Raw genomic sequence first — 17051 nt, 5'->3', positions numbered from 1 at the left:
TCGTTGTGGTTGTGTTTCTACGTATTAATTGAATATAAAACCAAAGGTAATATTGATTTTTTTCCTCTAAGGTTCCCTCACCGATATGGTTGTGAGGTTCTCTTTAAGGATGTTCGACACATGTCAGAGAGAAATCTAACGGTTGTGAGGTGAAATACATTTCATGATGGTGGTTCTCAAACAACGAGTGACTCTTTCTACTCTCTACTTTTTTCTCAAAACCACTCTCTTCTCTCTCCTCTCTCCTCTCTCAACGTTTGTAGTTTCTACAACTCTCACTTCTCGTCTCTCTCATCTCTCATGTGTCCTCTCTCTCGTCTCTCTCCTCTCTCTATAGTAATGAATTGGAAGATACATAAGACATGAACTGACAAACAAATACTTATGCAACTGTTTTCCAGAATATGAAGACTCAACATGATGGAAAGGAAATATGATTTTGAAGGTGGGAAATGTATTTATTTTTATGGGGATTCAAGAAAATTAATTTTCCTTCCAATCACTAGTGGATTCATCGTAGATTCAAAGAACACCATCATGGATTCTTGTGGAAAGCTTATAGTTACTTCTTTCTTCTCTAATATTACACATTCTACTGTTTTTCTGTTTTGTTTTTAATCTCTTTGAACCATAGCCAATAAATCAATCATCTGATCTTGTCATGAAATCCATAATCTTCATTTTCATTCCAAGTTTCAACTTAGTTGAGGGTTACCCTATTGTTGTCCTATATCAAGAAAAAAAACTCCTCCAGTTTTCCTAGGGAAAATCCCTTAACAAACCATTTTGTTAGTCCATCCTTGCTCATGAAATCCATAATCTTCATTTTCATTCTAAGTTTCAACTCAGTTGAGGGTTACCCTATTGTTGTCCTATATCAAGAAAAAAAAAACTCTCCAGTTTTCCCATGGAAAATCCCTTAGCAAACCATTTTGTTAGTCCATCCTTGTTGCTACAGAAAATCAGTAAACCCAAAAAAGTTTGAATGAATAGAGTTTTTTTTTTATTCTTTTTTATAAACTGCTTAGGCTCTTATCACCTTTTAATCACATCAGATCACCAACAGCACATATGAACTTGGGCAAATCCTTCTGCACACCTTTCAGTTCCTTCCATATGCCCTCCTTCACGTCGTAACCTTGATTTTCCCCAAATAACCATAGCAATACAAAACCCCATCAACAACAATAGCTCTCCCCCTCCACCCCAAATCGAGCTCAGTCGGTACACTTCCGCCCAATTAGTAGATCGAGCCGAGGAATCCACCAAGCAACCTCCCATGACATAAAATTTTCCATTGAGAACATCAGCAGCGGCGAATTCCCTATCGACACGCATTTTGGGACCGATTTTCCATCGACTGAATCGAGAATCGAAGATCCAAATGGTGGAGGATGGAATATCGTTTATTGAACCACCAAGGACAGATGGGTGGAGAAAGAAGGAAGGATAACAGCCATCGGCTTCACCGAAGTTTCTCCAAGGCGCACTCTTCGTTGATTTTTGGAAATAGTATAGAGAGAGGAGAGAGACGAGAGCGGGAAAGAGGAGACGTGAGAGTTGCTGTTTCATTGGGAAACTGCTTACGTGGACAGAGGAGAGAGACAAATCTCTTTTTTTTTTTGGTAAAAAGGAGAGAGACAAGTTTGGTTTTGAGGAAGGAGTGGAGAGAGGAGAGATAGAGAGAGTCACACGTTCATTGGAAACCACCAACGTAAACTATATTTGAAAAGCCAGCTGTTGGATTTCTCTCTGACACGTGTCGAACATCCCTAAAGAGAACCTCACAACCGTATGGGTGAAGGAACCTTAGAGGAAAAAAATCCGAGGTGGATTTAGTGGTAATATAGGCTAGTTCAGCAATTTGAGGAAAAAAATGATTGTTGCATACCTCACGTCATTGCATGGTCCCTGTGCCTTGACATGAGTGGGTGAAATTACCACCCCACCTTTCACAGTGCCCTCTGATTGTGTCACACACATGGATTTAGGAAAAAGATCGACTGTATCAATCAATTCGGCCAATACCGATACCTTTACAAAAAAAAATGGTATTAGAATTTTTGGGAGAAAATAGTCCAGTGTGACCCAATATGGTCAATTCTTATCGATCTCATTGTCAGTATTGATCGATATTGACACCGTAACAACAACAACAACAACAACTAAGCCTTATCCTGATACCGGCAATGACACTAATTCCCTGATCACATATCACATCTGGCTACTTAAAGATGGTGTATTAATTTACAGAAAACACAACCTCTGTGTCTCTAATGTTTGATCACTTTTTTATTGATGAAGCTTGATCTCAATCCAAAACGTGTTGTGATTCTTCTGTGGGTCGTTTTGCCTTTGAAAAACACCAAAATTGCCTAAAAGTGCATACTTCAGCGTCATAGGCGCTGCTCCCTATAGAGTTCAGCGAGATTTTCGATTTGATGTGTAATTCGCTCTATGTTGGTTCAGGTTTGAACCAGATCTGGTGGGTCTCAAAGGTAGTTTTATATTTTATAGGTTAGAGTTTCCTATATAATGTTGTTATCTCTTTGAGAGATGTGAGGGTGAGAGTTTGTATTTTGCTTCAGAGAAATAGTGGAAGCGTTCTATTGCTCAACCGTGGATGTAGCCTTCCTTCTTGGGGGTGAACCACGTAAATCTTGTCTTGTGAGTTTGTTCTTCTCTTTGTATTCGTTTTTCTTCTGTTTTCACGTTGTTTTTAAGACACTTTTCCTGTTTTCTGTGGTTTTATTTACTTGAAAACTCACTTTACTGTGTAAGTTACTTCATACTACCTACTTTTAATGAAGTTGGAAATCACTTTTGCTCCGACTCCATTTGTTGCGCAGAGAAGCTTAGAAAGTAACTGGAGTTGGGAAAAGCAAACTGATAGATATATATATATACGTTCTACCCACTTGTTATTTTACATTCCATTGGCTTTCTTTTACAAACTTTCTTCTCACGTTAAGATAACCAGAAAAAGGAACTGGAAGTTACAAAAGAAAAGTTGGTTTGTCTCAAATGGAGATTCTTAGGGAACCCTTCTCATTTTCCATCCCATTTGATTTCCTATCTAAGCAATACAAAGAAAGTATAATTCCCAAACAACTCACACAAGCTTCCATAGAAGATTCTTTAACTTTAAATGGTTGATTTATACTCTTTTTAAGTACTGTGCAACAAATCAGATATAAGGCCAAACCACATTTCTTTATTGTTTTATAAATATCAAGATTTAACAGCAGAGATGGTATAAGGAGGTCCCTTATCACTAAACACCTGGCTTTGGAATCAGGGAAGAAGAAAAAAAAAAGGAATCAACTAAACTCAAAGTAGTAGACGAGAGGGAAGGGCACACCAGAGAAACCTTCCCGTTCATCTAAAATTGCTAGTAATTAACAACTAAAAATATATAAGGAAATAATTTTCTGCTTGGGTGTATGGTCTACGCTAGCACTCCTTGACAAGGGGATAGAGCCTAGAAGTGTCTTTTCATATGGGGAGGAAAGAGATAAGAGTAGGTCACACTCCCGTACAGAGTTCTTTCAATTAAATATCATAAATATAGTTGGAAAACCAGTTTTTTTGATTTGATTCGCTTTTCAAAAAACTTGATGACTTGATCAAACCTAGTTATGGCGAGTCACCTTTTTTTTTTTTTTTTTTAATTTTATTTTAATAAAAATCAAAAAAATACAAAAAAATTAAGGAACCACATATCCTTTAATTTCAAACTTATACCATTGCAAACATGTTCAATAATACAAACACATGTGATTAAATGATTCATTTTTTCACATCATATAACAAAACATGATTACAAGCGCATGTGATTAAATGACTCATTTTATGGATGATATAACATAACTTTCTTCTTGCAAGTTAGAAAACTTACCAATTGTCATATTTATACCTATTCAAAGCAAACACTTTTTTTTTTTTTTTGGGTAAACAACAAACACATCGTTCATAAACAAATTTACATGCCCTTTGCAAGTTATTTATTTAATTTTTTGTTTTACAATTTACATTTTTATTTCTATATTTATTGATTTATTTACTCAAGAGTCAACTCATTTACACAAATAATTGAATCGATGTAATTGTATTTTAAAATAAAGAATGACTAGACTCTACGAGTTTATAATGATTCGAATAAAAAGACCAAATTTTATTTGACTTTGACAATTCATGACCGAGTCTGATTATTTTTTACCCTGGTTGAATCTACATGAATCTTAACGAGATTTTCAAAAATCTTGATTCAACTCCATTGATTTGTTCAAGTTAAAACATGGGTTTCCAACTATGATCATATCTAGAAAATGAAATGTCACTAGTGTAAGGGTTAGGTTCTTTAAAGTGAAATCGTAGAGGCAATGCAAGGCAAAATTAAAGCTTTGATATCTCTCTCTCTCTCACACACACATACATACATGGGGTAGGTGTTTGAGTGATAGGGTGGAGTTGACAAGTCAACCATTGATCTATGTAGGACAGCACATCTGAAAGGGATTGCCACTATCACTGAAGATACAATAAGAAACTGAAAAGAGATTCTTAACCTCCTCGAGATAATAAGAGTTGCCACCTGTTACATTTGAAATTAATTGTTCATTTGGAAATAACTCAAAAAGATAATCAAATCATAGGTTCTCTTCTCCACCGGAACAATAGTGTCTTTATGTTCATTACTAAACTAGTTGAAGAGATGAAAATTACGACTGCAATAGGGTCGGGTTGGACCGAGTTTTATAAAACCCTAGTCCAACCCTGAGTTCTTTTAGCTTGGCCCAGGCCCGATCTGACCCTGACTCAGAGCCTGAAAAATCCAACCCTGACCTGCCCTTAGGGTTGGACCGGGCTGACCCTAATTGGCCCGGATCAGGGGGAGGAGAAAAGAAATGCATGGGTTGGAATGGGCCGGGGAAAAATTATCAATTCTACGTAAAATAACATTATAATAAAATGTATTTTATCACATACTATCTTCATATATAATATATCATGTAACAAAATATGGGTGACGTTTAGTTTATAATATATATATTTTATAGTATAACTTAAAACATGGTAGGGTTGGGCCAGGTCAAACTTAGACTGAGACTTCAACCTTGGTCCGACCTGATCCTGACTCAAGGCCAGAAATTTCCAACCCTGACCTGCTCTCAGGGCCAAATATCTCAGCCTAAGCCCTGTTCAGACTCAAGGCAGGCCAGGGCGGGTTCGGGCGGATTGGGCCAAACTTGCACCCGTAATTAAAACTAGTCCATAGCTCATTCCTTAGGCCAGGAATCATCCACCTTCATTATGAGTACGTCCTTATTTCTGAGCTTTGTTGTTGAGCTCAAATAGTGAAAGATGGCTCAAGGTTCATGCATGTACACTACTCCACCCTTGGCCACAAAAACAAACACACACTTCACTCTCACTCCAACTTCATATATGGATAGGCTAGGTAAGAAGAGATGTCTCTTATTGTCGGTGACCATATCTTTGTGGCACATGGACATGTACTTCTGATTTCAAAATCACTGACCAAATTTTTTTAACTTGGTAAAAATCTTTGTGGGATTTTGAGATATATACATTACCAATCCATAGCTACCCGACAAACTGCTTGCAGCCTTATGGAATATGAACATTTGGTAGTGAGTCTTAAGCCAATTAAAGGGCTGGCTTAGGTTACAATACCCTTAGCTTTCATTATTGAAGAACTTCAAATTATTGAACTTTTGCAGAGTAGTTCACTTTTCTCTATGTGGAGTGTTTGCTCATTCAAGTGGGCTTGCATGAGTGAGTTTCTCTTTGAGTGGCTTTACCATTTCCTCTTCTTATTGCATCTATCAAATCTTTGAATCAATCATGGCATGTGTGGACCCAAACCGTTCTCCCTTATATGATTCTTCATACTTCAATTCATATAGAAAAATTTTCAGATTAAAAAACCCACTACTTCTATTTGTTTGAAAAAAACAGGAATTTTAATACACATTTCATAACTTTCTACTCTTTCTTATCTGTCCCTTTAGTTGATGGGGTAATGATCCTTGGGACATAAATATAGGATTAAAAGCATAGGGGACCAATTGCCTCCTAGGTTTTCAACTGTTTATGTTTGAAAGATCAAATCACTAGGGATTGACAGTCACTCTCATGAAGATTTTCAAGGAAAAAGGAACCCCAAACCCTTCAATTATATATAATGAATTGTGTAACCAATTCTTTCTCCTTGTTATGAAGATAAATTTGGGCTTTATCTATGTAAGGCACTTGGATTCCCATACCCTATTGTAATTCCTAACCAGAATTGAGTACAAAAGTAATTACTAACCTACCTCTTTTATATATATTCCTTCCCTTAATGATAGAGCAAACAACCCTAGAGTGGCCCATTTCTTTATTTTTCTTAGTGGATGCAAAGAATTAGAACTTAGGACCACCAGAGATAAATATCAATCAATGTTTTCATGAAGAATCAATTGAAGCCACTGTACTAGTAGGAGATATGTATCATGTATGAAGAAGGAGACACAAGATGGTGTCATTGTTTAGAATTCAAGAATCCAACCACCTCTTTTTCATGGCCTCAGCAAAATAGTATCTAATTTTGAGGCAAGACTTCATTGAGCCACTAGGGTATCCTACACCCTCTCATAGAGAATTAATTAGATCATTTTTTTCAGGAAAGAGATAATAAAAAAAAAAAAAATCAAGATTTCTCTGTGAAAGGGTGTAAGAAACCCTAGTGACTCAACATACTTTTTCCATAATTCTATATTGGGTTTTCTTCCCTGAAATTATGCCTAGTTAAGTATAACGCTTCATTATTTGCTACATGGCAGTCATGGGCTAGTCCAGGTGATAGAGGACCGAACAAGCATCTCAATGGTACAATTTCAGCTTAAAATTAATGAGTAGAGGAAGTAGCTAAAATTACAAAAGATGCCATTTATATTTTATATTTATCACTATTTGATGACGTTTTGGTAATTTTACTAAAACTTTGAATCAAAGTCTGAACAACTTTCCTTGCTACTTTGGACTAAAATTTGGCCATTGAGATGTATGTGGGGTCTTCTATCACATGGACTAACCCATGTATTGTCAATTGACAAATAATGAAGCATTATACTTCACTTGGCATAGTGATGCACAAAAGGACCCATATAAGGATGGACAGTTTGGTACATAAAGGACTAGAGATTCCTATCTGTATCACAATTGAGAAGATACCACATGATCTTGTACAAACATTTATGGTTCTCCTTCATCTTTAATTGCTAAAGATGGTGAGTTTTAGTGGTTTGTTCAGGTCTTTGGTGCCTTCATATACTTTAGAAGCTCTCTCTAAAGCCCGTTGGGGTTTTGATATCTTGTATTTTGTTAGGGTTATATGGGTATTTCGGTGAATTATTTGTATAGAGTTTTAATTTGCTATATATTATTGTGAGTTTTCTTCCTCTTTCTTTGTAAGCAATCTGAGAAAGATGTGAAGTTAAGAAATTGTAACCCTATTCTCTATTGATAGTAATTTAGATCTCATTTGATTGTAGACGTAGACAATCTTGTCGAACCACGTAAATTCTAGTATTTGATTGTGTGATTATTTGTTTATGATTTTCATTATTTTCTACAACATTTTAGATTCTTGTTTTCTACAGAGTTGTAGTGGTTTGTTCATGTCTTTAGAGCTCCTCTCCACCTAACCAACAAGCCATGAATTAGTGTAGACAAATGTAAATTCAAGGAAAGTTTTTAAGGGATTGAAACTTGAAAATAGATAAAGATAAAGCTTCTTCTGCATTCAATAATGGTTCTGGAGAAAGAAAACTTTGAGAATGCTCAAGTGCGGCTGGAGAAAGTGAAAGTGAAAGCATGCTGAGTGTATTACTGTATATAACTGTATAGCAGAAATGGACATTTTGCCATGTGCCTGACATTGTTGCTATTGTTATGGTGAAGATGGGAATTATGAACCAAACCTTTTTATGAGATTTATGTATGGTAAAAAAAACCTGGAAAAGTAATCCTTTTGCATTTACCAATTAAATACATCTCTGGTGGGGTTCCATTAAAAGAAAATCACCTCTGGTGGGACATTTCTGGACCAGCCCACAGTGGAATAGTGTCTGTTTGGGGCCTTTGTCTCTGGGCTCTATCACTGTCGAGCCCATTTTCTACTGAGTAAAGTTTGAAGCCTATTATGAGAAAGGATACTTAGACAAAGTTGGCAGTAGACAGTAATAAGTGGTTTTATGCAACAGTTTTTGACCTGGCTAGGTACAGCCATTGATGTAGTCTAAACAAAAAGCCTAGCTGGTATGGATGGTCGAGATCGAAGGTTAGGGGATCTAACAGCCACGAACGGATAGACAGGCGAGTTGGGTTTTGGATACGAAAAAGTTCATAGTATTGACATTGGTATCGATCATCAATACCAATATGAATCGATCATATTGGTCCGATACAGGATTAAATTCTATTTTTTCATCAAAAATATGATATCCATTATTGGTATCCACCGTGATCGATCTGATCTGAACCATGGGTATAGTACACACTATTCAAACCCCCCCCCCCCCCCATTTTCCAAAAAAGGGGGGAGAGGGGAAGCAATACTTGTTACTAATCTTAAGTTGTGCTTGTTTTTCCTCACCTCTTCTCCAGTCATTTTAGGTTTATCCTTGGCTTTGTAGTATCCCCAATCTGAATCATATCATCGCTCCTTGCTGAAGATTCAAAGACATTTTTTTCTCAAATTATCATATATCGAAGGTACTCTTAAATTAATTCTAATTTTTTTTATTGATTAAATATTAAATAATGGGTGCTATACTACCTCTGTACAAATTCTTTTATACCTTTCTCACATAAAAAAAAATAAAAATAGTGAAACCCACACTGACATTCTCTCCGATTTTAATCATATGATCCGACATTGATAAAATCATTTTCTAAAACCTCATTGGTGCAGAGGAAACCCTCTCCCTTAAAATAATGTAATACCCAAACCAAAACTTGGCCAAAAAAACAACTTTGTAGCTCAGAGATTGGCTTCCTTGAGGCAGCCTTGCCATAGTTAGTCAAATGTTCATAGAAGTAGAGATCACATGCTTACTCTGCAGGTGTTTATCATTTCAAGGGTTCCATATATGCTTTTGTCTGCTTGGTCGTAATTGCTCCCCTTTGCCTTTTGATCCCCATGCAATCACATTAGTTTAATAAGAAAGCAGAGAGGAATAACTTAACCTTTTCTGTTCTCTCTGTCCCACCAAGTCAGAATACTTATAGTAACAAATACAAATAAAAGACCTTAAAGCTTCTTTGGCAATTTCCTTGAAAGGTGATCCACATTTGAAATAATAATTCTAGTTCTTTATAGTTTTCTATAGAAGAAGAAGGACTGGTTAGAAAAAGCATAAAAAGAAAGAATAAACTGAATTCAATAATGAATAATGTAAGCTAAAAATGATTATGGAAGAACTTAAAAGCCATTACCCATTTTTTGGTTTTTATAGATTTATTTAGAAAGTGTGTTATGATCACTTGTTTTATATGCAAAGGAAGGAACCCTAATTTGGATCTGGATTGGGTTTTCAGAAGCTAACAGAAGAAGCTTAGGGAACCAAATTGGGAAAACTGAAGCTGGTGAAGACAAAAATTACTGTTTATCTGCTTGAGCAATACCTCAGTAGTCAACACTCATCACTAACTATCATCTATTTTAACTTTTAAACAAGTTTAGTAGCCCTTCATGTTACCAACCATTTATGATCAACCATTTGACAGTGAGCAAACATCATCAAAATCATTTTTATTTGATTTCCCCCCCCACCAGACCAGTGTATAAAATGTAGGACAAAGTTTTCCTACATCCGTAGTGTTTGGTTCAGCCATCATCCTAGGGTTCTTAAACATCTCTTATTGGATAAAGTCGATAAATACCGTCTCTCTGTTGCGTGAAATCCTCTCCCTCCCGTCCAAAAGTCATTGTCAAGGGATTTCTCTTCACAATGATTTAAAGAAAACTTAGTCCTAAAATGTTTGGGAGAGGATTCCCCACACTACCAAGAATTTCTTACGCTATGCCAATCTTAATGCAAGAAATAGTTTTATCAATAAAATGACCCACATGATAAAAGAGGAGTAAGTGTCCGTTTAGAATCCACACAAAGTGGTACCGTACATTGAAATGCAACGAGGTCATATCATGTGAGGAGGAGAAGGATAGACATAGAGGTGGTAGCATACCCTACACCAACGGATTCTCCGGATCATCGGGGGATGGTACACTACCACTTCCTCTTCACATGGAATAACTTCACTATCCTCCTAAGTATGAAACCATTCCACCACACCTCATTAATGCACTCTTTTACAACGTTTTGCTCAAAAAAGCTTCTCTGTATGGTATATTAAGTCTGACCTTGGGCTAAATCGAAATGAGCTCTCACAATTTTCTTTTCATTCAAACACCCCCCCCCCCAAAAAAAGATCAAATTTTCCTTAAACCATGGTGAAAGAGAACCCTCTGACTGTGGCTTTCAAATAGATGGAAGACGGTACCCCGCAACAGGGGGGGATTATTATCAACTTCATCCAATAAGAGGTTTTAGGACCCTAAGATAGTGGTTGATCCCTTCTAATGTGATGAAGGAAAATTTTCTCTAAAAAAAATAAAAAATTAATGCCCTTACAATGCTGCAAGTTGGCTATTGTGGACTTAAATAAACCACCCACCATGTGGAGTGGAACACTGTGAATGCATCAAAACATGGGGTGGGGAAATAAAGGAGAGGAAGGAAAATGTGGAAGACATCAACAAACCTTCTGGCGTACTTATCTGAGGACACACTGATAGCCCTTCTCATGTCCCAGGTTCATTAATGCCTTGATTTAATGGCCATCCCATCAAATCCCACTGGAAAGGAAGTAAATATGAACTTGGTGTTGTTGAGGAAACTTGAACCACGGATCAAGTTCCGAACATAATTCTTCCAAGGGAGTAGCAAACCACCGGGGGCAAGTCCTAGAACGACATGTTAGCAACTTGAGACTTTAGGGAAGGTGGAGTCAAATGAGAAGCACCTATTTACATTGAACAAAAATCAAGAAGAAAATGTACTGAAAATACTAAATTTTGAAGGAATTTCTATCTAGGGTCCTTCTAGTTGTCACTGTGCCTAGTGAAATACAATGCTTCACTATATAATAGAAAGACAATAAATCTTAATGGCCAAATTTTAGTCCAAAATAAGCAAAGAAAATTGCTCAAACTCTATTCAAAGTTATAGTATAATTATCAAAATATCGCCAAATGAAGATGAATATAAAATACAAAATGACATTTGTAGTTTTAGCTAATTCCTCTATTTATTTTAATTTAAAATTGTACCAATGAGATACTTGTCGGGTCCTTTATCACATGGATTAACACATGCAATGCCATGTGATAAATAGTAACGTGTTACACTTCAATAGACATGGTGACAATGAGTCTTTTTGACAATTCAACTCCTTACATTTTATGGTCCTTTTACCCTGACCCGGCCTGACCCATGTTTTATGGTTTATTATCAATACTGTTTAGACATTAAATTGTGGTCCAACCTGAGAGGTACAAACACCAGCAGTTAATAGTCATTATTTTTCCTTAACCAAAAAAAAAAAATAGTCATTATTTCAAAATACCAGATAGAAAGTGAACGGTTTAAAAATTCTGATTTAAATCTGGTGAAATGGGCTATTTAAATCGGAATCAATTGGTTTCGATCTCGATTCTAGTTGATTCTTGTAGCCCTCTTTTGATTTGCCCATAAATTCTCATTTTTTCTTAGTTCATAAAATAAGAGAAAATCATTGAAACATACCTTTTATGGCAAGATCTACAAATATTTTGAATAAAAACTATCAAAAAAAAATTAAAAAAAATAGAGATTTGGGGGAATCTTTACTTCTTCCCAATACCAAATTATAGGGTTCAGACTGATCATGATTTATGATCCAAATCAAATCAAAATCGATTAAACATAATCCTGTATCTTTTGTAATTTTAGCTAGTTTCTCTATTTATTTTAAGTTGAAATTGTACCAAGGATATCAAGTGTAATAGTCATTATTTCAAAATACCAGATTGTGTGTTAATGCTTTAAAAAGTATGATTTAAATCGGAATTGATATGCATAAATTTAATCTACCTATGGGTGGTCGATACGTGGTCAATTTAGAGCAAGTGGAGTATAGCTACTCAGAACCGATAGAGTACAATTGCCATCATGATACCTCGTGCCTCGGTTTTCTCATTGCCATAAAGGGTAGGGCCTTCCTCCTTTGGCGCAATTGTCCATCTTATATATAGGAGGACCATGTATGAGGTAAAATGATTCAATTATTTCATTAACTATCAACTATTCTCATTTGCTCATCTTAACTGTTCATTCAATTCCGAACTCATATTACTGTTGTTCAGAATACTGACTTAAGCATCAGAGAATCCTCTTCGGAGTCTGCTCCAACCTCCTTTACTACTCAGTTGTTTAGTCTTTTTGGTGTCCAGGTCTCTCTCCACCCTGTGTGATAGTTTCGATTTTGACGAAAACATGAATCAACCGTTTCCGATCATGATTCTGATTGATTCTTGCAGCCCTCTTTTGAGTTGCTCATAAATTCTCATTTTCTCTTGTCATTTTCACCTTTTTTTTTTTAAGTCCATAAAATAAATAAGAGAAAATCATTGAAACATATCTTCAATAGCAAGACATACAAATGTTTTGAATAAAATTAAATATAACAAAATTTAGAGATTTGGAGGATTTTTTACTTCTTCCCAATTCCAATTTGTAGGATTCAGGTTGATTATGATTGATGATCCAAATCAAATCATAATCAATGAAAGATAATCTCGTGTCTGATTCCAAGATTTCAAACGGTTTTTTTTTTGATTTGGGGTGGAGATGATAGTAAAAATTGAAAAAATCAAAACATAAAACAGAGCATTAGCGGCTAAGCGCGTGGAAATAACCTATAACTGAAAGACACGCGTCTATCCACGCGGCTTGTCTACTTGCCACTTACAGAGAAGTGAGAGAGCAGGGCAGAGCAGAACAGTTCAGTCTCCAGTCTCCACTCTCCCTCTCACAATTTAAAGTTTTGAGAAAGTAGAAGATTTTATTTTCTGTTAATGGCAACCTTAACTCTCCAATTGGGTAATTAAGCTCTTCACCATTTACTGATAAGAGCGAGAGATGACAGAATAAAAACACATTTTTAATTAGTTCCCACCAAGAAAAATTTTAATGGATAAAAAAAAACAAACAAGAAAAAGAGAAAACAGATTGCTCTGCTCTGCGGCCTCATTTGTCTTTAGTCTTTACAGGTCCTATTTATAACTCCCAACGCCAATTGACCTACCAACATTCTCTACTTCTTCGTTCTCCCTCTCTCTCTTTCCGTCTCTGTGAATCAAACCCACAGAAATCAAGAAATTGAGAAAAGCAGAGTAGGAAGCAATGCAGAAACCACCCACGCTTCTCTGTCTTCCTCTGTTCTTCTTCATCTTCTTTCTCTCATCCTTTAATGTAAGTAAATAAACCCATCATGGAATCATTACTAATTCCTATTTTCTGTTTTTAAATTTGTTTGCTTTGTTACTCACCTTTCACTTTCTTCAATGCAGGTTTGTTTCGCCGGAACCGAACAGAGTTCCACCAGTTCGTCGGTGGGACAAAACCCATTCACTGCAAAAGCATCTCTGATCCGTTACTGGAACAAACACATCACCAATAACCTACCAAAACCTTCTTTCCTTCTTTCCAAGGCTTCCCCTTTGAACGCCATTGATTCCTCCTTCCTCACTAAACTAGCCACCGAGAACAATGCTCTCTCCTCTCGTCTCCAATCCTTCTGTTCCTCAGCCAATCTGTTCTGTTTTCCTGACTTGGCGGCGAGTTTGGAGAAGCATGACTCTTCTGTTAACTTCGCTTTGTATATGGATAAGAACTTCACCAACTACGGAAACTCTCTACTCGGTGGCTCCGATTCGTTCAAAAATTACTCTGACAACGTCAATTTAGCAGTCAATTCCTTCAAGCGCTACAGCCGAGACTCCAATGGTCACGACGACAAATTCGCGAATTACGCTCCCAACGACAATGTAGTTGATCAGAGCTTCAGCACCTACGGGTCCGGCGCCACCTCCGGCTCCGGCGAGTTTAAGAATTACAACAAATTGGTTAATGTTCCAAACCTTCGGTTCACTACTTATGAGACGGAGGCCGTTGGGCGGAAACAGACTTTCTCTTCTTACACTGAAGAGACCAACTCAGGAAGCGAGACGTTCGTCAACTATGGCAAGAAGGGTAATGGTGTACCAACCGATTTCTCCAGTTACGGCAAGGAATCCAATGTTATTGAGTCGAACTTCGCTTCTTACGGTGACTCCGGCAATGGCGCAAACGACTCGTTCACGTCGTACGCAACCAACGGCAACAACCCAAATAACAATTTCAGAAACTACGGCGAAGGTGGGAACGCTGCGACGGATAGTTTCTCCAGTTACAGAGACCAATCGAATGTGGGAGACGATTCGTTTCAATCCTACGCCAAGGGCTCGAACTCTGGCAAGGTGGGTTTCACCAATTATGGAAACTCTTTCAACGAAGGCTCCGACAGGTTCAAGGGCTATGGGAAGGGATCGATTGGTCACACAGTTGGGTTCAAGATTTACGGCGAGAACAACACCTTCAAGGATTATAGCAAAAAGGGTATCAGCTTCACCAGTTACAAGAACCCAAGCCCACAATCTACTGAAAGTAAAGTAAGAACTGCATCGAACAGTTGGGTGGAGCCTGGGAAATTCTTCAGAGAGTCGATGCTGAAGCAGGGAACTGTAATGCCGATGCCCGACATCAGAGACAAGATGCCCAGAAGATCGTTCCTACCACGTTCCATAGCATCGAAATTACCGTTCTCTACTTCCGAAATTGCAGAGCTGAAACAGATCTTCCATGCAACGGAGAACTCGAGCATGGCGAAGATCTTGCAGAACACGCTAGAGGAGTGCGAGAGGAAGGCGAGCCAGGGCGAGACCAAGAGGTGCGTGGGTTCGGTCGAGGACATGATCGACTTCGCCGTTTCGGTGTTAGGCAACAACGTGGTGGTTCGGAGTACAGAGACGGTGAAGGGGTCAACGAAAGACGTGATGATCGGGAAAGTCAAAGGAATCAACGGTGGGAGAGTCACCAAGTCGGTGTCGTGTCATCAGAGCTTGTTCCCTTACATGGTGTATTACTGCCATTCTGTGCCTAAGGTTCGGGTATACGAAGCGGATATTTTGGACCCAAAGAGTAAGGTCAAGATCAATCAAGGGATTGCCATCTGTCATATTGACACGTCAGCTTGGAGTCCAACTCATGGGGCTTTCATGGCTTTGGGTTCCGAGCCTGGACGAATTGAGGTCTGTCACTGGATCTTCGAGAATGACATGACTTGGGCTACTGCTGACTAATCTATTTATAGTCTCTATAGAGAGATCTGGTTCGGTTCTTCAACCTGGTCTGTCTCTTGATTCTCTTCTCCTTCTTTGACTCTTATGTTTGTATTCATAAAAGAACAGGTTTAAGTCGAACCCCATATGATTTGTTTAGTGTCTGTTCTTAGGACCGTGTCCTTTTTTCCACGTGTTTATTAGATGTAACAACTGTTTGCATTCCCTCCTCCCAAACGCCACTAGCACCCCCCCTCCCACCCACCACTTTATTTTCGTGAAATATGTTTGTCACAAGTGTTTGTTTTAAGGGCATTGTTCTCTGTGTCGCAGCGTAAGTTGTGCCCAAGTATATGGGCAGCCTGTGCAGGGGGCAGGGTGATCATTACGCCCACCCTCATGTACCTATGCACAGTCTGTGCTGCGACACAGAGAACATTCTTCCATTTATTTTCAAATCTCACAAGACATCTATTTTGTCACATGAGCAGATGATGTTTCAATTTTGACCCTTGGATAAAGAGGACATGATCTTGGACTCTAGAATAGCCATGTATGTAGCAAATTCACGAGTCTAATTCAATCAAGGGAGAAAGTTCTATGTCTTTGCCAGCACTCCCATGAGTCTATCTCTCTCCTTCTCATATGAATAGACATCCCTGCCTCCCTATTTTGAGGAAGAGACAAATAGACACATGGGAGTGCTAACGGATAAAGAACTACTTCCCTTCAATCAAATACCTCACATTAATTGGCATACATCTTGGGAATATCCATGCATGAATACTAGTACTTTAGTTATTAACGTGCATACTTCTAAGGAACATGCGATTTGATCGATAAACCATGAAAATACATGACTTAGGTCTACTTTGTGACTTTTGGAAAGTAAAAACATACATTGATAAAGAGTTATTGAATTGAAAGAGAAATATTTTTCCTTGTTACTTTTATGGGAGAGGGTTATATAAGAAAACTGTATAAGAGAGAAGTCTAATGAGGTGTGATAAAATAATATTGTACATAGGAGGACAACAATATCATCTCATGTGAAGAGAAGAGAGATACACACAAAAGTGCTAGTTTCTTTTCCCTACTATTATTGGAAAAGGCAGGCACACCAAGAGGGTGTCTAGCATTTATCATCCTTTTTCTTCTCTTTTTGAAAAGACTCACTTACCCTCTTGCATCCAGTCCTATGATTAATGTACGTCGCTCACTCATCGAAAATTAGTGACATATCCAACCTTTTCCCTACTTTTATATAGTGATTCACTATTCCTCTCATTTCAAGTTTTTATATTTGAGATTTTACAAAGGAAATGCCGTAGAGCGGAAGGGGATGCTTCATGTATCGGTTGAGTACGGAATTACCAATACAGACAAATGACACGTGTTGTTAATAATGGTTGGTGATGATTGGTGAAAGACACTCACTCCGATACACCCTGCCCCTCCCTCCCTCCCTCCAGGTTGACGGAACAGCCAAACGACAGCCCACACTGAGAGAGCGTGCATGGAGTGATGAGGAAAAGATGGGGGGTAAAGCATTGCACGGGGG

At 37.7% G+C, this 17051-nt stretch overlaps 1 protein-coding gene across 1 annotated transcript; it reads left to right on the top strand.

The window, feature by feature from the left end:
- Nucleotides 1–13499: 13499 nt before the first annotated feature.
- Nucleotides 13500–15557, top strand: LOC122672919 (polygalacturonase 1 beta-like protein 3). The gene is made up of 2 exons (XM_043870424.1): nucleotides 13500–13583; nucleotides 13682–15557. Exons 1-2 carry the CDS (start codon nucleotides 13515–13517, stop codon nucleotides 15509–15511), a joined length of 1899 nt encoding a protein of 632 aa, XP_043726359.1. The 5' UTR covers nucleotides 13500–13514; the 3' UTR covers nucleotides 15512–15557.
- Nucleotides 15558–17051: the final 1494 nt, after the last annotated feature.

This window comes from Telopea speciosissima, chromosome 8 (genome assembly GCF_018873765.1).
Source record: "Telopea speciosissima isolate NSW1024214 ecotype Mountain lineage chromosome 8, Tspe_v1, whole genome shotgun sequence".
NCBI classification, from domain to species: Eukaryota; Viridiplantae; Streptophyta; class Magnoliopsida; order Proteales; family Proteaceae; genus Telopea; species Telopea speciosissima.
The sequence above is the reverse complement of the archived record's forward strand: the minus strand, read 5'-3'. Positions and strand labels throughout refer to the sequence as shown.